Source organism: Mytilus californianus, unplaced genomic scaffold (assembly GCF_021869535.1).
Source record: "Mytilus californianus isolate M0D057914Y unplaced genomic scaffold, xbMytCali1.0.p SCAF_9, whole genome shotgun sequence".
Lineage (NCBI taxonomy): Eukaryota > Metazoa > Mollusca > Bivalvia > Mytilida > Mytilidae > Mytilus > Mytilus californianus.
In genome coordinates, this window is record NW_026262745.1 from 82,834,919 (window position 1) to 82,860,659 (window position 25,741).

Consider the following 25,741-nt stretch of genomic DNA (forward strand, 5'->3'; position numbering starts at 1 on the left):
GGCACTCATACCACATCTTCTTATTTATATTCTATATTTTCCACGATTCCGAATTTAAAAGCCGATATGTTCATATAAAACGAAACATTTTAGACGTTCGAACGATAGTTCTCTTCGAAATCAAGATGACAAAAGTTATACAAAGCAAATGACAATTTAACAAAATTTCTCTTTCATGCCAATTTGCATAAGTGTGTTTTATTTAGCATTATACACCGTGTGCGCAATACGGCATTCATACATCTATTAGGGTAGTTTTCACTGGTACAGCATGATTGCTAGATTAGTATTACTCCGTGGACCGGAATATGCAAATTTCATTTTGTGTATTAGTAAAATCATGTTGACCTAGAAACAATAGATAATATGGAGAGATGATACGATTATAAAATTTAATTATTAAAACAAAAGTTTAAACGTTTATAAATAATCGCTGAAAACTCATTCGGAAAAGAATTAAAAAAATACAAAACGCAAGTTCATTTATGTCTTTATTTGTGTATGCTAATAAATCAAATTAAGATTTTGCATGATCTCCCTAAATAACCCCCACAGTTTTATATTATTATATTGAAAAGGGAGTTATACACTATCAGTAATATTAATGTCAATTTGAAATGAAGATTTGTATATGTTTCGTCAGTCAAACATTAAGTAAACTGTCGTTGTTTTTGGCATTTACTTTCTGACAGAGAGGGTAACTTGGATCCTCGATGTATAACGGAAAATTGACGAACAGATGCCCATTGCATCTAATATGTACTCTTTGAATATTGTTTTTATTGGTATAAATATTGAATTTGTTATCGGTAAATTAAAACCATACTAAATATTACATATGTACTTTAACGGTACTAGAATCTGTCGGTACCTTTAGTTTGGTATTGCACAAGGTCATGTTTTTCTCTGACTGTTAATGACGTCTTTACACTAAATCCATTGGATGTTGGATGTGTACCGATTGATATTTTAGTCTTAGATACATGTTTTTTTTCATTAGTTATTGTCTTTGAACTAGCTGTCAGTAACTGCGAGTACTCAGAGATCTGTACTTAGTGTATTTTTGTTTTTGGGATATATAAGTACCCGTCCACGTCCACTCTGTGTTTTTGTTAGATGTATTTCTATTTGTATCTATCTGATGGGTTAAGCCTTTTTCAACTGATTTTTATAGTTTGTTCTTATGTTGTACTGTTACACCACTGTAATGATATTGCTATATTATCTTATCGATCTGTTTACATTTATAGAGACTCCGCCTATCTTATCTTGATTGACAATATTAACAGTTACACGTGCTTAAAGTTCATTGACTTTATCTATATATAACACTCTGGGGTTTTATATCATGTGCAGTTCTATATCATGTAGGAGCCTCTAGCCTTTGTTAGTCTTGTATTATTTTTAATTTTAGTTTATTGTGTACAATTTGGAGTTTAGTATGGCGTTCATTATCACTGAACTAGTATATATATTTGTTTAGGGGCCAGCTGAAGGACGCCTCCGGGTGCGGGAATTTCTCGCTGCATTGAAGACCTGTTGGTGGCCTTCTGCTGTTGTCTGTTCTGTGGTCGGGTTGTTGTCTCTTTGACACATTCCCCATTTCAATTCTCAATTTTATTAATTTTACAATAAACATGTATTAATTATATGGATTAACTCAATTGGCCTCTAACGATGGTAACATAACATGGTGTCAGATGTAAAAACGACTTTAAAATAGTTAATAGCAAATGCTATCGTTATTGTTTGGTGGGGAAAAGATAAAAGAAAGAATGGATGGTCATTTTAAGCAACCGCTAGAAATGGATTTTTCCCATGAAGACAACCTATCCGAGAAATGGAAAAGGTGGAAACAAACAATGAACTTATACCTAGAAGTAGCTATGGGTGAAAAAACAGAAAAGGAACAGTGCAGAGCTGTCTTATATGTCATTGGATTAGAAGGCCGAGAAATTTACAATACATTCAATTTTGGTGAAAATGAAGCTGATAAACTTGAAGTACTGCTGAAAAAATTCGAGGACTATTGCATCCCGAAGAAGAATGTTACAGTAATCAGACATCGTTTCAACACACGCGTTCAAAATTCGAGTGAAAGTATTGATCAGTATTTAACAGACCTGAAGTTAATTGCCAAGAACTGCGAATTTGAACACTTAAAGGATGGACTCATTCATGATAGAATAGTTTGTGGCACGAACTCTTCCAGAGTAAAAGAACGTTTACTTCGAGAGGATTGGTTGACACTGGACAAAGCTGTTGGTATTTGTCGCGCCGACGAAGAATCTAGAAAACAGATGAAAACGTTAAACGAGGAAGAACAAGTACACGCTTTGAGGAGGAAAACTCAAAATCAGAGACCCAACCGTAAAGAAGGCTACGCAAAGAAAGGTCCGAGCAGACGAGATTATGAGAAGCGAGAGTCGAATTCGAGTTTCAGTTGTGGAAAGTGCGGAACAACTCACGAGAGAAGAAACTGTCCCGCATACGGTAAAAGGTGCCATAAATGCAAAAAGCCGAATCACTATCAGAAGTTTTATAAATCAAAGTTTTCGAAAAGTGTTCACGGATTAGATGAATATTCTTCATGCGAATCGGACGAAGAAAATTACTTCGTAGGAGCAGTAAACAGAAAAACGGAAATCAAAGAAAATGCTTGCTTTTCATCATTCAAATTGCAAGGTAAGACAGTACAATTTAAAATCGATACTGGTGCTCAAGTCAACATCTTACCGTTTTCAATTTACAAGAAATTGTCAAACGTCAAATTAAGCAAAACTTCCACTACTCTTACTAGCTATTCAGGAGATAAACTCAAAGTTGTAGGAAAATGTTCGTTGCATTAAAAAGACAAAAACTGTGAATTCTTTGTGACGGACACAAATCAATCTCCGCTATTAGGATTCAAGGCATCAAATGAGTTGGCATTAGGTCTAATTCATGTTATCATGACGGTACAAACAGACATTGACGATCCTGTCAAATCGTTTCCGAAAGTCTTTACAGGCTTAGGATGTCTAGAAAAACCGTACCATATTAAAATAGACTCAAGCGTCAATCCTGTAATAAACCCGCCGAGAAAGATACCAGCCACGCTTCGAGAAAAGCTTAAAGGTACATTAAAAGAAATGGAAGACAAAGAAGTAATCCGAAAGGTCGATGAACCGACAGACTGGGTGAATTCGTTGGTTATTGTAGAAAAGCCGAAAACAGGAAAGTTGAGGATTTGTTTAGGACCAAGAAATTTGAATAAAGCGATAAAAAGGGAACATTTTGCGCTACCAACAATTGAGGACATAACCACACGACTGACAGGTGCTAAGTATTTGAGTAAACTAGATTGTAATAATGGATATTGGCAGTTACGCATGGATAAAGAGAGCCAACTCCTTACTACGTTTAACTCTCCATTCGGGAGGTACTGCTTCTTGCGAATGCCTTTTGGAATTAAATCGGCTCAAGAAGTCTTTCAAAAACGGGTGTCACAATTGTTTGAAAACTTAAAAAGGAGTTGAAACTGATATCGACGACATTCTAGTGTGGGGAACAACGCGAAAGGAACACGATGATAGACTTCGCTCAGTTCTTAAAAGATGTCAAGAGGTTGGACTAACGTTAAATGCCGACAAATGCAAATTTCGAGTCAAAGAGGTGACGTACATAGGACACACTCTAAGCGCAGATGGAGTAAGACCCGATCAGGAAAAAATACGAGCTATCAAAGAAATGCCGGCTCCAACAGACAAAAAAGGGGTACAACGACTACTAGGGACAATTAATTACTTAGCAAAGTTTGTTCCGAACATGTCAGCAGTTACAGAGCCTATCAGAAAGCTATTGAAAGAAGAACACAAATTCATTTGGACACATGAACAGCAACAAGCATTTGAGAAATTGAAAGACATTATAACAAAGAATCCAGTATTAAGTTTCTACGATGTGTCAAAACCAGTAACTGTAAGTTGTGATGCATCCCAATGCGGTCTTGGGGCAATGTTGATACAAGACAATAAACCTGTTGCATATGCATCAAGATCATTGACAGATGCCGAAAGCAGATATGCCAACATAGAAAGAGAATTGCTTGGTGTGCTATTTGGATTGGAAAGATTTAATGATTATACGTATGGTAAACACATAAATGTTGAATCTGACCACAAACCGTTAGAGATGATCGTGAGAAAATCTCTAGGGTGTGCTCCGCCACGACTACAGAGGATGTTATTGAGGTTACAAAAATACGATTTCTCACTGAAGTATATACCAGGGAAAGATTTAATAGTTCCAGACATGTTATCGCGAGCGCCGATAAAGATCAACACAAATAAGTGGAAAATGATATAGAGTGTTTTGTGAACATGGTCATAACAAATACATCAATGTCTGATAGAAATCTAGAACAAATAACGGAAGAAACTTCAAAGGATGGTACTTTACAAACACTGACCAGGCTAATAATAGACGGCTGGCCAGATGATAAAAATGAGGTTCCAAAGGAGGTTTTTGAATACTGGAATTTCCGGGATGAATTATCCAACGTAAATGGAATTATTCTAAAAGGAGAAAAAATAATTATTCCAGCGAGTATGAGAAAGAATATGCTCAACAAACTACACGAAGGACATTTGGGAATAGAAAAAACCCGAAAATTAGCAAGAGACTCTATATTTTGGCCAGGAATCAATGCACAGATTACTGACTTTATTTCTAAATGTAGTGTGTGTTTAGAAAGCAGAAGATCAAACACAAAAGAGCCAATGGCAGAAAGTGAAACTCCAGAACTACCGTGGATGACAGTTGGTACTGATATTTTTTATTGGAACAATAACAATTACCTAATCATTGTCGATTATTACTCAAGATATTTTGAAATTGCGAAATTAGAGAACATACGTGCGTCATGCGTTATAACACACATGAAATCCGTTTTTGCGAGACACGGCATACCGTCAAAAGTCCGAAGTGATTCAGGATCACAATACGTATCAGCTGAATTTCGACAATTTGCAGAATCATGGGGATTCACACACACAGTGTCTAGTCCACACTATCAACAATCCAATGGACTAGCCGAAAGATTCGTTCAAAGCGTCAAGAAAATGCTAAGCAAATCTAAACAGGACGGAAAAGATCCGTATATTGCTATGTTAAAATACAGAAATACGCCGTTGGAAAATCTTGACTCACCAGCTCAACTCTAAATGAATAGAAGACTGAGGACAACTATTCCAACAATAAAGAACCGTTTGAAACCAAAATGCGGTAATTTGAAGAACACGCAAAGGAAAATGAAACAGCAAAAAATAAATCAAAAACAATATTACGATAAAAGTTCAAAACCATTACCGGAACTACAACACTATACGATTCCAGCACAACCCTAAAGGAAAATGGGACCAAGGAACTGTCGTAAGAAATAATAACACTCCGAACTCATACGTCATTGAAACACCAGAAGGACAAATTTTCAAACAAAACAGAAAACATTTATTGAAAACAAAAGAAGACAAAATCGAACAAGCATCTCAAGAAGCAAATGAAAACAATCACAACGATTTTGACAATATAAATGATGAACAATCTTTAGAACCATCGTTTGTCAGAAGAAGTGAGAGATCCGTCAAAAAACCTACTCGACTGATAGAGGAGTGTTAAATTCAAAAGGAAATCTGAGTAGTGCCGTAAGGGACAGAATAATGCCCTTGCTCAGATTTTGCGAGTAGGAAAAGGCAGGATAGTCTATCCTGACCTCACGTTTGTATGAAATTATTTAAATAGTTAATCACAATTTATTAAAACTTGTCCGTCAAAATTATTTAATTTAGTATACGTTTTCTATTCATTGGCGAAAACATTTTATCTATTTTCTTTATTGATTAACATGTGATTTTCTAAAGTAATTTCGTATGATCGTTAAATTTCATGCTTGTCTGTAAATATTTATCGTAGTTAATTAGATTCAACATACAACACAAACTGGCTAGACTTTCAATGTGACTTAATGAACTGTGTTAAATTTAATTGCTTGTCTCAAGAGGGGGGTTGAAATGATATTGCTATATCATCTTATCGATCTGTTTACATTTATAGAGACTCCGCCTATCTTATCTTGATTGACAATATTAACAGTTACACGTGCTTAAAGTTCATTGACTTTATCTATATATAACACTCTGGGGTTTTATATCATGTGCAGTTCTATATCATGTAGTCTTACAATAAACATGTATTAATTATATGGATTAAATCAATTGGCCTCTAACGATGGTAAAATAACAACCACTTCCCAGGTTAGAGGAGGGTTGAGCGCTCACAAACATGTTTAATCCTACCACATTCTTTATGTGCCTGTCCCAAGTCAGAAGCCTGTAGTTCAGTGGTGGTCGTTGGTTCATGTCGGTCATATTTGTTTTTCGTAAATTGTTTTGTTATAATTTCTCAATTGAATTGTTTCATATTTTTCCTGTCGGGGCCTTTTATAGCCGACCATAGGGTATGGATTTTTCTCATTGTTGAAGGCCGTACGGTTGCCTATAATTGCTTACATCCACTTCATTTGAACTTTGGTGGAAAGTTGTCTGATTGGCAAACATACCATATCTCCTTATTTTTATAACATAGATTAAATACAGCCGAACCTGTATATAAAAGAGGGATATAAAGGTCACTCACTTATAAAAGATGTGATCTTTGAATTGAGATTAAAAAACAAAAGGTATTTTTACAAAGGGTGAAAAGACAGGTTTTCGCCTAAAAGAGCTAGGCGACCTTTATAATAGGTTAAGTTATACGTCAAATAGTTAAGAAATTTGGGTATCCAGTCGAGTCTGTATTAATGGCATTTACCGACTAATTCAACAGTAGCATTATAGTTTACCGATATTCAAAACTCGCAAATTTATTTTTTAAAGATACCAATCAAGATAAAACCTGAGGGAATCGCATGAACTCAAAACGAAGCGAGACCAGGTGCACATGGTATTCCTGGTGGGATATCTAGGTGATTAATGAGTACTTTTGGTAAAATTGACACGTTGAACTATAGGAAATATACACTGTTGTCATATTAAAATAGATTTTATAGAGCAGATTGATTGCCCTAATACACTTTAACACTGGTTGTCTTGAATGAATGTAGTAGTCGTTTTTATATTCAATATTAAGGTTCATCATAACAAATGGACAAAAATGGCTGTATTTACACCTCAAAAACTACTGTGTACAGACTTACCTGTCCAGTTTGGAAAGTTTTAAGGCCTGACATCCACTAGATATATAAAAGTTAAATGCATTTTTTGTTTCAGAAAGATATAATCACTTTTGGATTTTGATGGGCATTTTTTTTCCTTTCTGCAGCAGGTGTAAAAATAGACGAACACCTGAATTGATTTGATACTGTCCACTCAGTTAAACCCTTTAACTCATCTATAGTTGTGTAGATACCTATTGTCCGTGTCAATCAAGGACAATCAATACAATACAATACAGTTTTTACCTGAGAGGGAGCATCTCAAAGTTTTATCCCAACTTAGTTTATTTTTACACTTTCTGCAGAAAGGAAAAAAATGGCCATCAAAATCCAAACAAGTGGCTTTCTTTAAAAAAAAGAAAAGCAATGCGTGAACCTAAGACCGCTGACTGCCGGGTCACCAAAAGATTGTTGCTGAATTTGTGTTTGCTTTTGAATTGAAATAATTGACTGTGATTAGAAGAAGTCAGTTGAAAGTGTATATTTTCATCTACTATTTGAATATACATTTTAAAGCTAGACTATTTTATTTAGTACTTGGGAATGTACATAATTTTCCCGATGATAACCCTTTTGCAAATCCCAATTTCTACAAACCGGATGACTTATGCAAATTGCACAAACCAATCGCAATATAAATTTATGCACTCAGTTTGCTTTATAATCTGGAATTCTGCATGCATTAATTTTATCTATCATATCTTTATATTTTGCTTCCTGCATGGACCTTCATGTTCTCAACTCGTTATTAAAGCTGTCTGTACTCATGGTAGATGTGAATTGTATAGATAAAGTCCAATTTCCATGTGCAATGAAACCTGTGGCATGCAACTGATTGGGACATCTTGTAAAGAGAACTTTTTGGTCTAATAAAACATCTCAGATTTTAAGGATTTCCTGATTTTACTTAAATCAATTCAAATATTCTACAAGGAAACTTGGTTTTGCCGAAGAATATCTTAATTCAGAAATATTATGAATACCTATACATACCCTCAAAATAACCAATTTATATAAAAAGGTATGTAGATATAAAAAAAGATACCAGAATTAAAATGATGTTCGCCAGACGCCAGTCTACAAAAAAGCATCAGTGACACTCGAATGAACAAAGTTAAAAGGCCAAATTAATTACAAAGTTGAGGAATCTATTTCTTGGGTAGACAATCCTTAGCTTTTCGAAAAGGTCAAAGTTTATTATAGGACAGTGACTCAAAAAAGAAACAAAAGAGAAACAGTTAGAGGTCAGAATACCGTAAGTAATGATGACCGTGCATGAAAGTCACATCTCAATCTCTTACAGCCGTGTCCTAAATTTAGATAAGAAAAACGAAAATGCGCATTCACGAGTGAAATTAGTATTATTGGAATTTTTGAGAACGAAAACCGATAGTGTGCGTTTGAAATATGATCTATAATGTGTATGAATCAAGACGTGTAGGATAGTTGGGCAACACAGTGAATACAATTTTCAAAACCGTACCATAGTACAAATATGTAGATGTTATAAGGTTAAACTATTAAAACAAACAAACAAAAACAGAATTGAAATTTTATAATAAACATACGTTCCTGTTAGTAATTTTTTTCCGAAAATTTTTAATATATATACATGTAGTAACAATAAACACAAACGTCAAGTATTTACGGACGGACATTTTATTTATCAAATGAATCTATTTTTAAATTCTACCATTCCACTATATGAATAGATTACTATACAAAATATTAGCAAAGACTTATAAATCCATACTAAAACAGTACAAACAAAATTAATATTATGATAGTACTTAATTAAATTGTGTTATGATTATTATAAACTATTATTACGTTATTTTGTGAGCTGCAAGGATTTAAAATCTTTGTGAATTGAAAACACACAAGTATTTTTATTCACGACCGTTTAAAATTTAAATATTTAATTAATTTATCTTACTTTCCGTTTTATGGATATATTACAATACAAAAAAATAAATTACAATTACTTATAAAACCTTACTAAAACGGTAGGAAATAATTAACGTAGAAATATAATTATTAACATTTTTTTTTGTATGATGCAAGGATTTATTCAGATTTAATTATTATGCATGTTTCATTTACAAATGAATATTTAAAAATACCAAAGCAGAGTATTTTGTCATATAAATACTTATTTCGTAATTGCAACTCTGAAAATATTCTGACTTCAATTTAATATTTAGTTTCTACAGAAACATAAATACAGTATATATTTTGTATATATTTCTTTGATTTCTATTGAATTAATTAAATTCAATACTTTTGATAATAATATTATCTTTCTGTTTTCCGATCTAATATACACATTTAAACCAGAATGTTCTCTCCTTAGTCTATGATGAAAATACACACGTGGTTAAATCTTCAGACATAATTAGTTTACATGTTATCATGACAATGCACAATTATACCACGTTATAATTAACCTAGATACACACAGTAGTGTACAGGGGTCGTTTTAAAACAAATATAATTGCGTTGTCATAATACTTGTTTAGAAACTTTCACATCAAAGCGCTTATAAACATTCACATAATTAAAAACACATATGTTTTGTGAAAAGGCAAAAAGGTTCTTATATTTAAACGATTTATTGACTGCAACCTAGCCTTATTATTTACTTTCCAATTTACTTTGATGGTGTAATGTCACGTGGTAGCATAGCCATAGAGGGACCGTATCAAAGACGTAGATAACTACTTGTATAAATGATCGAAAACTTTCGAGACGTTCCGAGAATTTTATTCCGACTTCCGGCCGAGAGATATCGAGTGGCCCATAGACACATCCAAAACTCGCCAATATATAAGCGTGAACCCCTCAGGGGGCTCACGCAAAAAGATTTTATCTTTCTGAAACACAAAATGCATTTAACTTTTATATATCTAGTGGATGCCAGGCATTAAAACTTTTCCAACTGGATAGGTAAGTCTGTACTCAGAGTAGTTTTTGAGGTGGAAATACAGCCATTTTTGTCCATTTGTTATAATGAACCTTAATAAACCTATTTTTGAAATGTTGTATGAATTTACGAGATTAAATATCAATATTTAAAAAAGCATTCAAATAAAGTAATTACTGTAAAAGTCAACACAAATCAAGTTTGCCAAGAATCATATATATTTTTCAAAATAAATTCTTATTTTATGAATATCTTTTAAAGAAAGAATCACTATACTAACCTCAGTATGCAGAACAGATCATGCAATTTACTCCAAAATCTAATAGTTAACGTATCTATTCAAAGTATAAAAATACATTACTGGAATCCAGACATATAGTAGGCTTTACAACCATAACTATGCACGAGTTATCAATATTTGTGTAATCTGTTAAATCTGTCTTAGTTATAGTTGTTATAAAAAATGTCTGGTCGCATCTTCTTCGGCAAAATGTGACCGTGTTACCTGAGGTATATTGCTCTCAAAACCTAAAAGCAGCTTAAGTATCTCTAGATGAACTTTTAATTGAATTGAAAACTTTCAACTTTCAAGAGAAATTGTAACAACGTGTATGGTTTTGGTTGTATGATGTTCGTGCAAAACATGTTTGTCTCTATCTTATGAAGAAAAACGTATCTTAATTCTTTAAGTCATTATAATTTACATAACAATGTAATTGTCCTTTAAAGTCAATTTAATATTGAAAATTCGTGTATTTTAAATATTTAAAGATGAGATTGTTTGTTCTTTATGTTTGTTTATGTCTTTTTATGAGTACGAAACTGTCAATGTTATTATTTTAGTCTTTATGTGATTCCGAAACTGTCAATACTATTGTGTTTGTCGATAATATTAAAGCAAAGTCAAACAATTAAAGTATGTACTTAAGACATGTTTGCTTTCTTGTAGATGTTGTAATAAAATTTTAATCGTACGTAGATATGCTCATTTTTAGTTTATTTTTAAGTAAAGGCTTATTATAAGTTATTAAAATCATTTTGAAAACCTCATGTATAGCTCTGATTCCTTGTCTTTTCTTTTGATGCTTTTTTGGTTTTTATCTGCTCTTAAACGTTTGTGTAAGGTATTAGGTAAGGTTTTGGACTTTCTAATACTTAGGCATCGAGCACGACTGCAGAGAAATTAACTGTCGAGATCAGAAAACACGTAAACAACACTTTAAAAATTCCATACGTCCAAATCTGTTGACATAAAATTTTACCGTTAATGCTATACATTGGTATAATTTGCTGTTATAAAATTTTGGAAATCATTTAAACAAAGAAATGTAGCTCCTCACACATAGCTCTGATTCCTTGTAAAGGTTTCGCTTTACCTTTGGTCTTTTTTTTTGTTCATCATAGTTTGTGTTAGGTTCTGGACTTTTAAATATTTTGGTCTCAATCCTTACTGAAGCGATATCAATTATCGAATTGCACGTTCAGTACAGTAGCATTGGTCAGGTTTTTGTTAATACCTTGATTAGTCCCGGAGGATATCACTATTCCAATATCCACTACTTCGGAACTGACATTAAAATACGGATATTGTTTTATTGAAATTTGCTGTATTGAAATTTATGAAACCATTTTAAATTCATGAATGCAACTCCCTTATTCATAGCTCTGATTCCTTGTCCGATCCTCGCTTTACTTTTGATTTTTTTTTTGGTTTAATCAGCCATTCAAAGTTTGTATTAGGTTGTGGTTTTTCAAATACTTTCGCTTCAAGCATATTGCAGATATATCAAAAGAGAAGCGAAAGATACCAAATGGATATTTAAACTCATAAGTCGAAAACAAACTGGAAAAACGAAAAACGTAATGTTTTTAAAATATTTATATTCTTTAATATAGGTGGGGTCAATCTCTCTTACAATTCTTTCAATCAAGTGGTTACTGTATCAGTTAATGTAAATACAGATATTTCGAAAATATGATATATTCTGTACAATATAGACCTACTTATGTGCAGCATAGTAGACTTTATGGTACAATGAAAATTCGTATGCTTTATTAGTAAGGCGTACATGGTAGTGTCTTACATCTTGGTGATACATGAAAGCAATATGTAGAAAATAGTTTAGTTATTAGGTATTAATCTTTAATGAAACTTTCGGAATTTTTGTAATTGATATGGGGGCGCTACTTCAAACACATGTTTCAAGATTCAGCCTCATTTTGGAATAGCTGCTGAAGAAAGAACACACAGAAAGTTGGTGACAATCAATTTCGTAAAAAGAATAATCCCCTCCTCCTCCCCAGCTTCCACCTGAAAATAAGTATTTTCATTTACCTTTGAAATTTATCTGTTAGGATTTTGTTATTTTAACAATCATAGCTTGCGGTATCTACTCCCAAAAAATTGAGATGTAACACTATTTTTAGGAAATTTATAGTTAAGGAGAGATAATTCTAAATCATTTGACTTTTCAAAATTTTAGATTTTAATAATTTATGACATTTGTCTTTTTCACTTATTACAAAATATGCTTTTATGGGTTGAGATTGTACTAAAAGTATTGTATATTAAAATTAACCAATCTTTGCCCACAAATTAACACTTTAAAAATGCCGTGCCTCCGAATTAGTGCATAATCTCTTTATTTATCAACGGACAATTTAATCAAAGAATGATATGAATTTGCCAGTATCGAAGTACTGACTACTGAGCGGATGATACCCTTGGAGATTTAATAGTCCACCCACCATCTGCGGTATCGAATGAGTTGTCACTCCAATTTGAATATCATCAAAAGCAATCAAGTCGATGTGAGGTGTTAAATCAACATTCCTCATGTGAAAAAGTTACACTTTGCCTTAGATTCATTCGTGTTTTACTTGTGTAACTTTGTTTCTAACACATAACCTTTTATAAAACAACTCTATATAGGTATGCAGAATAGATGATTAAAACCTGCTATAGTTTGAAACTTAAAGAGCCTAAATAGTAAACCAAATACAGTTAACATTTTTTTACACATATCCATAAAATAAAAAATGTAATTTAAAACTTTATATCGTTGTTGATACTTACTTGACATCCTCACCAAATATAAATTGATGTGTATCTGAAAGACAAAAGTCAGCTTAACTTTGGGTCATTCTTATTATTTTTTGCAATTATTAAACTATTTTCCAAAATCTATCAAAATTTCAGTTTTGAGGAATCTTCGGACATTCATAATTTGGAAAGGCGTTGAGAAATACGCTTTATGTTGTTAGATGCATAGTTGAACATTTTATTAACAGGAAATTTACAGAAGTGCTGACTAAGGCTTTATCTGGCTTTACTTTTTCGAATGATTTGATCATTTTATAAACAGTTCACATAAAATGGGTGTATCAATTGTATTTCGTGTCAGAACAGATACACAGTTAATTTCAATGGTTTGCTGGTTTATTGACGTTTAGTCATCATATAATATTGCCCATGTGTTGACAAATCCAGGAATATAAAAAACAACGTCAATTTTGAAAAAAAGATTTATTTGCAAAAGTAAGTTTCTTAAAAATATATATCATCAGACTACAAAATAAAATATACTTAGAAAACAATCAATCCTCCTTCATACCTTTCTTTAGGTAATGAATTTATTGTGTGTTTCATAATCAATGCGTTAACATTTTCTTGTTAACTTTACAAATCTAAAAAAATAAATCAAATGTACCATCTTTAACGAGATTTTCATCATTGTTAATAGGTTTTAAAATTCATTTTACAACAATATTGTCAATAAATTTTACCTTAAAAAAACAATTTTATTAGATGCACGCGACGCATAATCGTTTCAAAAAATTCACTCTATCACAATTGAAATACCCTTTTTGAAGTCGAAGGATTTGGAATTTCATTTTTTAATAGTTTAATATAGTTTTTCATTGTATGTATATGACTTCAATTTTAGTTCTAAACATTGTCTAATTGAAATTTATTGCACACTTTCAGCATCTTTTTTTTAATCTCAATATATTATTGCTGTGTCATAATTCTGTCATTTTAATATTATATATATTGAGTTCAAAACCTTTATTTTATAGTTCAAACAATTGAAATCTGGACAAATATATATGTAGTCTAATATAGACAAAAGTAATTGGACCATTTTACAAAATACATATTGAGGACCTTCCGGAACAATTATAACAGCTACAATTAATTGATGTTAATAAAATAAATTCTTAGGTATGAAGCATGTAAAATGTTTTTTTAAAGGTTTTTCAAATACAGTTTTGTGTGTATTAACCTGGAATGTGTTTCTTTGATGACACATTGACTACAAATATTGAAACTTGAAAGAAATTAAAAAACAATTATCATCAATCATATCATATTTCTTTCTAACAGTTCTCTATTAATTCAATGTTAGAAATTAGAAATGACTGAATGTACGTCAAAGTTACACAGAAGTGATACCGGTATATTAAACAATTACATATTGCACTAACAGTTTGTGCATGTGTAGTTCACACGAAGATGGAATTCGACATTTTTGACGTTTGAAATAAAACATTTCAATTCCAATTATACTAAAATATAAAAAAAAAATATCAAAGTAAATTTATTTTCATCTAATTATAACTCTAATGGTCACCCAAAAATGTCCCTTAGAAATTATGAAATGCACATAAAGGTGTCAATGAGGTTATTTTCAAATCATAATTATGTTCGTGTATAGTACAAATTTACATTACATTTTTCATGATGGACATCTTACGTTGCCAAATAAAGGAGATCGAAGTGAAGAAGAGCACTACTCCCAAAGCAGTTTGGCTTCAATTCCTTCTTAACTACATACAAATGATAAAATGGAAATATAGAAAATAAAATAGTTCTTTTTTTAACTACATACAAATGATAAAAGTAAATATAGAAAATAAAATAGTTCATAATTAAAATATGAAAAGTAACACAAATCTATTTCTGTTATAATAGTATATCATATACAGTTATTTTACAGTAGCTCCACTTATTCTTACATTCTGTTAGATTCAGTGGCTACATATTTAACTTTTTCATCTCCAAGATAGGCAATATTTGTTTGACCCTCATTATCAGTATAATGGCCGTTTGGTGGGTATTTATTCTCCCTAAGTGGTCTGTATCTCATTGGATCTAAAGCTCGGTCTTCATCCAAAGCTGGACCCCAATGCGATTCACTCTGAACTGCTCCTGATAACTGAAATTTGAAAAACACCCGATTAAAAACGTTCTCAGGAACAAGAAAGTTTATCGTTCTTTGAAACAACAATACAGAAGAGGGTTGATATGCAGTAAGAGACAATGTCATAATGTCATTTTGGACTGATTATTGTCGAAGGGATTTACAAATGGTAATTTGTAGATATATTTTTCAAAACTATATTTACATGAAAAAGTGATCAGTTGCAAACGTTCTTTGATTAAAACTCAAAACACTAATAGTAAACTGAAGACATTAAATTATGCGCTGAGCTGTGACATGAATGGGAATTCTTCTGGTTTTATGATAGTGAGCTAATTTCAATGCGGGTGGTTAGATCTTCGACCTATCTTTGAAATTGATATTTTGTACTTCTCAGCTAGTCACGAAGCATATACGAGATAAATTGAAGTGTGTTTGACTCCAAATCAAATGATCTTTTTGCGTACTAATGCCTAGTGTGCTGTGCTAATACCTTAAAAATAAATATTTTACATGACTATCTAGTACAAAGCAGGGAACCTATGTTAAAAGTTACATTAACATTTCCGTCCAACATGCATGTGATATTTGCAATCAATAAATTAAACAAGTAGTTGTCTTAGGATATTTTGAAAAAGTATCATTCCGGCTCAAAAGAAATAAACAGCACAATAATGTTCATTGTAAATTTATTCATCAAAAAGAATATCCCGCCAGCAACAAAAAAACTTAGTTTAAGCAAATTGCCATCATATTCATGAATGAACTTCTAGCTGGTGAAAAATAATGCAAGGAAAGATTTTTCTTCCTAGCGATACATAAAATACCGATGTAGACATGATTTCAATCACAGTATGACATTTAAATACTTTTGTCACATCAACCTCCCAGATAGAACAGACGCCATCATTGTTCACTACATAACTTCTACCTGTGGTGTTAGTGAACAATCGAACTAAACAAAATTTTACTGAAATCAGTACTTAAGTTGGAGACCAGAGAAGATAAATCCCGAAATGCTATGTTCAAAGTTATGTAATGCGTAAAAATATGAAATGTCGGTTTATATTGATATATAAATATTAAGGATATGCATATGAAAGCGAATATTTATTTTGGAAAGATAACGAATACAGCGGGGAGTGGGATATATAGGAGGGTTAGATGTCATTGCTAAATTATCTTATACATACCCCTTTTCTGATTATCTGTGCAATCATTACGACAATTATAATAGCCAGTGGAGAACACACCATTAACCATCCCATAGCTTGAGCATAGCCTGGGAATTCATAATCACCGTAGTAAGCTGGTGAATAGTTTATTGCTGACATGATAACAATGAACTAAAATATAAAATTAAAAATTAAAAATTAAAAACAGTTTTAACATGAATGGTACGAAAAAATCCAAAATGTACTTATTATCATATCAATTTTATAAATAAATTTACCGAATATAAAATTCTAAACAAATGAAAGAAATATATCGGTGGGGCACAGCTTGATACGACCGCAGAGGTCGAACCCTGAGTAGTTGGGGCAAGTGTGGACACTACATATCAGCTCGATACAGCTCTGAATTTAGATTGTGATTAAAAATTTGACACGTATATATACATGGTTATCTATTTTAGTTTCTAATGGAATTTTCAACCAAAAGAAATCATTTAGATATATGTTAACAATCTTAAAATAGAACAATGCATGAACAATAATCACTTAAATTAATATATCTGAATCAGCAAAATTATTCGTAACATTAAAAAAAACAAAACAAGAGTGCAGACGCTGAAATGTCTCGCCTTCTTTACTAACCATTGATTTTATGTTAGTCCTAAATATAAAGCTTTACTACAAGTAACACATAAACTTAACATGATCCAAGAAAATAAGGTCAAGGTCAGATAAACCAAACGAGAAATACATGTACACCATACAATCATTCAATAAACCAAACATAGTTGACCTATTGCTTATAGTTTCTAAGAAACAGTCTTAACCAAGAAAACATAACATTGACCAATGAACCATGAAAATGAGGTCAAGGTCAGATGAACCATGCCAGACAGACACCTTACAATCAATTTATGCATTAAATATAGTTGACCTATTGCTTATAGTATCTAAGAAACAAACTTAACCATAAAAACTTAACATTGACCAATGAACCATGAAAATGAGGTCAAGGTCAGATGATACCTGCCAGATTGACATATACACCTTACAATCCTTCCATACAACACATGTAGTTGATCTATTGCTTATAGTTGAAGAAAAACAGACAAAACACAAAAACTTAACACAGAGAAATGAACCGTTAAAATGAGGTCAAGGTCAAATAAAACCTGCGAGACTGACATGTACATCATTAAATATTTCCATACACCAAATATAGTTGACCTATTGCATATAGTATTAGAAAAAAAGACCAAAACTCAAAAACTTAACTTTGACCACTGAACCATGAAAATGAGGTCAAGGTCAGATGAAACCTACCAGTTAGACATGTACACCTTACAATCATTCCATATACCAAATATAGTATTCCTACCGCTTATAGTATCTGATATATGGACTTGACCACGAAAAATTAACCTTGTTCACTGATCCATGAAATGAGGTCGAGGTCAAATGAAAATTGTCTGACGGACATGAGGACCTTACAAGGTACACACATACTAAATATAGTTTTCCTATTACTCATAATAAGAAAGAAATTAACATTACAAAAAATGTAAATTATAAGCTAAAATATTGTAAGGGAGGAAACTTTTAATGTAAAAAACAATCATTTGAAATTGATCAACTATGAGCAATTCAGCATAGCAAAAACCCCTACCATTTAATTTTTGTTGAAATCAACCAAAATTTATTTTTGGACCCTTTGGACCCTGATGTGGACCAATTTGAGAGAAAGACCCAAAACCAAAATCTAAATACATTATTAGATTCAGCATACTGAAATGAATCAAAGTTAAATTTTGCACCTAATTTTGCACTTGAAACCACGGTCCAAAAATCAAAATTCTAAAGACACGGTAAGATTCAGCATATCAAAGAACCCCAATATTTCATGATTATTAAAATCCCATTAAAATTGATCAGAAATAAGCATTTCAAACAAATTTTAAAAAATTGCTTGTTTTCACCCCTTTGTGCCCCCTTATTCTTAAACAGTCATAACCCCAAAATTCAAAACAAACTTCCTCTTGTAGTATGAAACCTTGTGGTTCAATTTCATAAAAATCCATAGACTTATACTCAAGTTATTGTCCGGAAACCAGAAAATGTTTACTTTTAGCACCTTTTTGGCCCAAAATTCTTAAATGGTTATGACCATATCCCCAAATCTATCATAACCTTCCTTTTGTGGTATGGAACCTTGTGGTACAATTTCATAGAGAATTGTACACTTATACTCAAGTTAACTTGAGTATTCTAGAAACCAAATGTCGTCGGACATCGCCATACCAATGTACGGCTGCAAATGTTGCGTTCATATAAATAGTATGTTCCCTTGATAACTAATGATATATGAAAAGTACATACCCCAATAGAAACTGGAGTTATAAAGCACCAGGTGCAATACCAATAAATCCAAAAAGCCGGGTGCTGTTTTCCTAACATCATCTCAATATCTCTTCTAAAGTTGTTTACCCCTATAACAGTTTAAAAGAAATTGCTATATTTTGTTTAAATCACAATATGAAGTACAATACTCAAACATTTCTAATAATAAAGTCTTAACATTGAAACATAGATGCTGGAATAACACAAGATGCAATCGATTCTATTCTTCTTTTTCTAATAAAATTCATTTTAATATCATTGACTTGGAATTTATTTTTTAAAATTGCAAAAAATTTTACTGATGTAATCGAAAATACTTTCAAAAAATTCACGATAGGAGACAAAACAAAAGGATACAACTTCATTTCACTGTAAACTTACCATAGATGTAGCAGATACCAATTAATTCAGCCATACTAACAAGCATGAGGTTGTAACTTCCTGCATACCAGTCAACTAATGTTAACAAGTAGATACCACCCTACAATATACAAAAATGTAATACAAAATTACCGAGTTCCAAGATAAATTCAAAATGGGGAAGTTAATAAAAACCGACAAAATCAAACGTTATCGGTACAGGCATTTTCCGAAAAATATGGGGGGATGAAACTGGTTTTAGAGCTAGCTAAACCTTCCATTTGCATGACAGTTGTTGGATGAGCAACCCAGACATATATGATAGGCTAATGTGACACTAATTGGGATCCAGCAGCCAAAACTGTGTTAACATACATCACATACATACAACACAACTGACTAACAAATTCAAACAAACATACATATATATCTAACAAAGACGCAAGTATAACAAACCAATCGACTAATGTCAACAAGTAGATATCACCCTACAATATACAAATTAATACACAATAGACAACCAATGTCTACAAGTAGATATCACCCTACAATATACAAAATAAAACACAATAGTCAACCAATGACAACAAGTAGATATCATCCAACAATATACAAAGTAAAACACAATAGTCAACCAATGACAACAAGTAGATATCATCCAACAATATACAAAGTAAAACACAATAGTCAACCAATGACAACAATTAGATATCACCCTACAATATAGAAAGTAAAACACAATAGTCAACCAATGTCAACAAGTAGATATCACCATACAATATACAAAGTAAAACACAATAGTCAACCAATGACAACAAGTAGATATCACCCTACAATATACAAAGTAAAACACAATAGTCATCCAATGACAACAAGAAGATACCACCCTACAATATACAAAGTAAAGCACACCAGTCAACCAATGTCAACAAGTAGATATCACCCCACGATAAACAAAGTAAAACACACCAGTCAACCAATGTAAACAAGAAGATACCACCCCACAATATACAAAGTAGAACAAACCAATCAACTAATTTCAACAAAAAATGAAAACAACACGTTAAATAATTTCATGCGTCCAAAGCGCTTTTCTGGATTTACTTTCATCAGGAACGCTCAAAGCCGAATATTTGAAAGCAGTTAAAGAGCTTTATTACAACAAAATACCAAAAAAAAAATAGCCAAATCCATCTAAGGTCAATTCTGCCTGAGGGAGCTGAAACCTCACTTTCTTTATAATTTCAAAATTTATAAACGGGCAATTTTAGGGAGGTGTGTTATAAATCATGTCAGTACAGAAGTACTAACTACTGAGCTGAAGATACCCTTGGGGACTGATAGTCCACCAGCAGATGTATCGACCCAGTGCTGTTAAAAATGAAAACAACACGTTATATAATTCCATGCGTCCGAAGCGCTTTTCTGGGTTTACCTTCATCAGGAACACTCAAAGCCTAATATTTGAAAGCCAATGATGTGTAAGTACCGAAACAGTTAAAGAAAAAAACACAAAAATAAATATAGCCAAATCCATCAAAGGTCAACTTTGCCTGAGGGAGTTGAAACCTTAGTTTCTTTATAATTTCATAATTTATAAACGGGCAATTTTAGAGAGATTTGTTAAAAATCATGTCAGTACCGAGGTACTGACTACTGAGCTGAATATACCCTCGGGAACTGATAGTCCATCAGCAGAGGTTCGACCCAGTGCTGTAAAAAATGAAAACACGTTAAATAATTTCATGCGTCCGAAGCGCTTTTCTGGAATAACCTTCATCAGGAACGCCCAAAGCGGAATATTTGCAAGCCGAGGATGTATAAGTACCGAAACAGTTAAAGAGCTTAATGACAAAAAATATCAACAACAAAAAAATATAGCCAAATCCATCTAAGGTCAACTTTGCCTGAGGGAGTTGAAACCTCAGTTTCTTTATAATTTCAAAATTTATAAACAGGCAATTTTAGAAAGGTTTGTTTTAAATCATGTCAGAACCGAATTCCTGACTACTGAGCTGACGATACCCTCGGGAACTGATAGTAGATACCAGCCTACAATAAACAAAGTGGTACAAACCAATCAACTAATGTCAAAAGTAGATACAAACCTACAATAAACAAATAGAACATAAAATCGAGGAATTCTTATTTTCCAATTCGTCTATTTTGAGATAAAAAGGTTGTCGTCATAAATTATTTTCAGAAACATTTTGGATATATCCTCAAACTCAACTTTCATTTGATGAATTCAGTATTTTTTGTCTTCTTCATTTATTAATTTATCCTATTTAGTGTTAGCTGATTTGTATTGGGAAAAAGTATGTGTTTGATCAACATTTCAAAGTGTATTCTGAAATGAAGCAAATATCACGCTAAATTTGTATGTCGTAAACATATTTATCAATAAATAAATATTAAAAATGAGGCAAAAGATACCAAAGGGACATTCAAACTCATAAGTCGAAAATAAACTGAAAACGCCATGACTAAAAAAGAAACAAAACCAGACAAACAACAATACACAAAACACAACATAGAAAACTAAAGGCTGAGCAACACAAACCCCATCAAAAACTGGGGATTATCACAGGTGCTCCTGAAGGGTAATCAGATCCTGCTCCACATGTGGCACCCGTCGTGTTGCTCATGTCAGTTAAAACTTGGTGATAAGTCTTATTAGGTAGGTCACATTCGGGGAAAAGGGAACAGGATTGTAGTTACGACAATTGGAACATGTCCGTCGTGATCTCTGAAACAGATATTCTATAACGGTCAACTACCTCGTGATGGCGTTCGTAAAATTTACAAAGGGAGGATTTCAACTTCACCGCTTGGAACTCTTAGTTTAATAGCTTCCTTGTGAGCCCCAACCCTCCATCAAGGAAATCATGATAATAATACAAGCCCTGGAATATATCAACTGAGAGATATATCCTCCGTATGGAGGCGCTGCTAGAATGTTGCTACATAGAAATGCAAAGTTCACAATTTGGAAGCTGAAGTTAAATGCATTACCCCATCAGCATATATGTGAATATCAAGTGTAAATGTTCACCTCTTCTATAAGACTATAATTTTAAACATACCTTTGCAACTTGCGGCAATCCTACTAAAAACCCAATTAGACAGCAAAGCAAAGTAAACATTTGTTTCTTTGGTCTGAGGAAAGTTGGGAAGGCATCAACAAAACCACTTATAACCGTCTCCATCATAGCAAACTGAAAATAGATTCCACACATCTAGTCCGGATTCTCCTTACATGCATTTGTTAATAAAACTGTCGGCTGTACATATTTGCATTGTTATACAAACTTATATTTTTATCGCAAATAGAAATAATGGTTTCAATACCTGCTGACATTTTGGTACTGAATATCACAATCAATCATAACAAAGTTGTTTATGAACAGGGTGCACATATTATTCACCTGAATACTTATGATGAAATAAGTAAAATACTATCAAAACTCTTATTATTCTTTTTGCATGCAAATTTTAATACCAGTTTGTTTTAATGTGATATATATATACACTTTGTAAAGGTCATTCAACTGACTGAGGACTCAAATAGCAAAGTAACAAGTTTTGTAAGCAGCCTAAATATATGGACTTGTCCAGAGGGTCGCTTACTATACACCGCTCCGGAAGTTTTATCCTAAACCCGTAGCAATCACAAGTACTATACGGTTTTCAATATTATTTCTCACTCATATGAAATATATGTTTTCTATCACATCCAATGAAATTAAAAAATTCCTGAATATCCATTTAATATTACCAACTGGACGTTAAGTGAAGAAAGAGGATACAGGGAGCTCCCTATAACATGAGAGCAAAAGGGATAAAACACAGTGCCCTATATCGGCCTGTACAATTCGTTCCTTTATCATTTATGCCCGATTTTCGAATAATTGGTAAAGACTTCAAGTTTGAAAAGGAAGCCTTTAGATGATACCGATTTGGATGTGAAGAAATAAGTTTATGTTCGTTAACCGTAATGATCTTTGAAAACAGTGTTTTCAATAATTGGAGTAATCCAGCTTTGGTGATCAGTATAAAACAAAAGTTTGTATGATATCTATTGTCGAAGTTTAGGCAGTGACCATTGTAGCACATCTTTTCGTTATTGTAGTCCTGAAGTTTAATTTCGTTTAGACATACTCATATAAGAATGTTTAAAAAAAGTTGTTTATACAGTGGAATGTGTTAGATATATAGAGATGAAATAGATTTTATATATACAGTTAGTTTGCGATTGCAGTCTTTTATATCAGATTGTAGATGCACTTTTTAGTAGAAATATTTTCACATATCAGAGATTATCTCGTTTTCAGATGAGAAGTGTTTATGGAAAGCACATACATATAATTAATGTCTGGTAGAACAGAGTAAATTTACTATATAATTACAGAGTATTGTATTTTAATATTTTATTTTTCTATTAATACTTAATATTACTGTTTACTGTACTATCACTATAACATGTGTAACTTCCTACTAACCTGACTATCACTATAATATGTGTAACTTCCTACCAACCTGACTATCACTATATCGTGTGTAACTTCCTACTAACCTGACTATCACTATAACATGTGTAACTTCCTACTAACCTGACTATCACTAAAAAATGTGTAACTTCCTACTAACCTGACTATCAAGTCCAAGTGTAAAGATCATGAAGAAAAATAGAAAAGCCCAAAGCGAAGCTACGGGCATTCTAGCTATTCCTTCTGGGTAGGCAATGAAGGCTAGACCTGGACCTGAAAATAAAAAAAAAGCAGATATAGAGCAAAAGGTGAACGGTTGGTTATGTGCTGGTCTCGTAAGTTTGTCTTGATATAAGGTTAAAAATGAAGAATATGATATGAGATGTGTGTTGTATGTCAATGAAACAGCAACCCATCAACACACATAACCAAATAAGCAGCTGGTCCAAGAACTCATGATACGCCCGTATGCATATTGGAATTGTTGCAACAATAAATTGGAACTCTGGAATAACAAACCAGGAAATTTTCAAAATAAAAAACGATTCTACATTCACCAATCATATCAACTCCGTTAAGTTTGTAGCAATTTGATCCAAGCATATTATAGAGCTAGTGCATAACATGTAAAAACTACCTTTTAATTATCTGACCGTCAACATCCCATAACGTACATAAATACTCTGGAATTAATTTATTGTACAATAGCACTGTACCGTATTGTTCGACAAACTATTTATGACACTGCTATATAAAAGCTACTAGTATGAATTCAACAACTTTAGTGTAAATGTGATGTTCTTTACATTGTTTACATCTCGATAGACGATGTTGCTGAAACTATTTTTGTTACCAATGTTAACAATATGTAGATTCAACTATGATATGTACTAACATGCAAAATAACATAAATGGAATATTAGAGTTCCATGAAAGTTGAAATTAAAAACAAATATATAACAAATATTTTGGTTGAGAATTTGGAGGAGTAAAAACAGAAGTTATTGAATTGTATATTGGGGCGCAGTCTTTACAATGAAGTGTTTTTTTTTTATTTTGGTGAATATTATTTGGTAGGAATTATGGTAGATTCGGATTTATATAATTTATCATTAACACTATTTACATGGAATACGTTACCTGCTTCAACAACGTCCTTAACATCCCTGTTCAGCTGAGTGGCCATAAATCCAAGGAGAGAAAATACAGCAAACCCAGCAAACACACTGGTTCCACAATTAATGATCGAAACTATAAAGGTGTCTCTAAAATTTAAATAGGATAATTTAATATATTCACACTCAAATTGGCCAAGTTGAGACAGCTTACATATTTATTTGTCTTCTTTGCATGCAACATGATAATATTTTTTTTTCAATATAGAGAAAAATAAATAAACATTACTATAATCGCCATTTTGAAAATTGTGAAATTCTAGTAAATATTTGTTTAAACTTGCATCCAATGCTATTGTACAAATAGACAACATACCTTATTCGACAAAATTTTGATTCCTAAATCTCCCAGTACCTCTGGTTACTATTTGAATAGAGTTTCAGGAACTCGTTTAGATATGTTTACGATGAGATGGAAATTACATAACTGATGACAATGTCATATAATGAAAAAGTCCAAGTATTGTCTTCAGAGTTAACGCGGTTTAAGCGATAGAGTACGGTGTATTCTGATCAATATTGCCTTAGTATACCAAGCCTTTTAAAAACGGAAAACGAAGGTGCAATTATTGATATGCAATAGCCTCTTTGGAATGACCATACATGCTAGTTTTTATTAGTATTTAGTAGTGTTTTCAGCTGAAAAAATATAGTAACTTTATTGCATTATTTTTTTATAAGCAATAACGTGTATGCCATATGACAAACACATTATCATATTTATTAATTGGTATATATGATTGCCCTCATTTACGTAAAAGTCAT

At 32.3% G+C, this 25,741-nt stretch overlaps 2 protein-coding genes across 3 annotated transcripts in view; one reads left to right on the forward strand and one right to left on the reverse strand.

Moving 5' to 3' along the window:
• Positions 1-25,741, forward strand: part of LOC127716481 (pleiotropic regulator 1-like) — a 474,697-nt gene that overhangs the window by 156,466 nt on the left and 292,490 nt on the right. The window lies entirely within an intron of this gene.
• Positions 13,687-25,741, reverse strand: part of LOC127716474 (sodium- and chloride-dependent GABA transporter 1-like) — a 28,207-nt gene continuing 16,152 nt past the window's right edge. For both annotated transcript variants that reach the window (XM_052222697.1, XM_052222696.1), the window contains 7 exons: positions 24,942-25,066; positions 23,962-24,074; positions 22,398-22,529; positions 19,333-19,432; positions 18,931-19,040; positions 16,573-16,725; positions 13,687-15,394 (listed from right to left, as the gene is read on the reverse strand). In XM_052222697.1, coding sequence (XP_052078657.1) covers positions 15,191-15,394; positions 16,573-16,725; positions 18,931-19,040; positions 19,333-19,432; positions 22,398-22,529; positions 23,962-24,074; positions 24,942-25,066 — 937 coding nt within the window. In that variant the 3' untranslated portion in view covers positions 13,687-15,190. The remainder of the gene's footprint in view (positions 15,395-16,572; positions 16,726-18,930; positions 19,041-19,332; positions 19,433-22,397; positions 22,530-23,961; positions 24,075-24,941; positions 25,067-25,741) is intronic.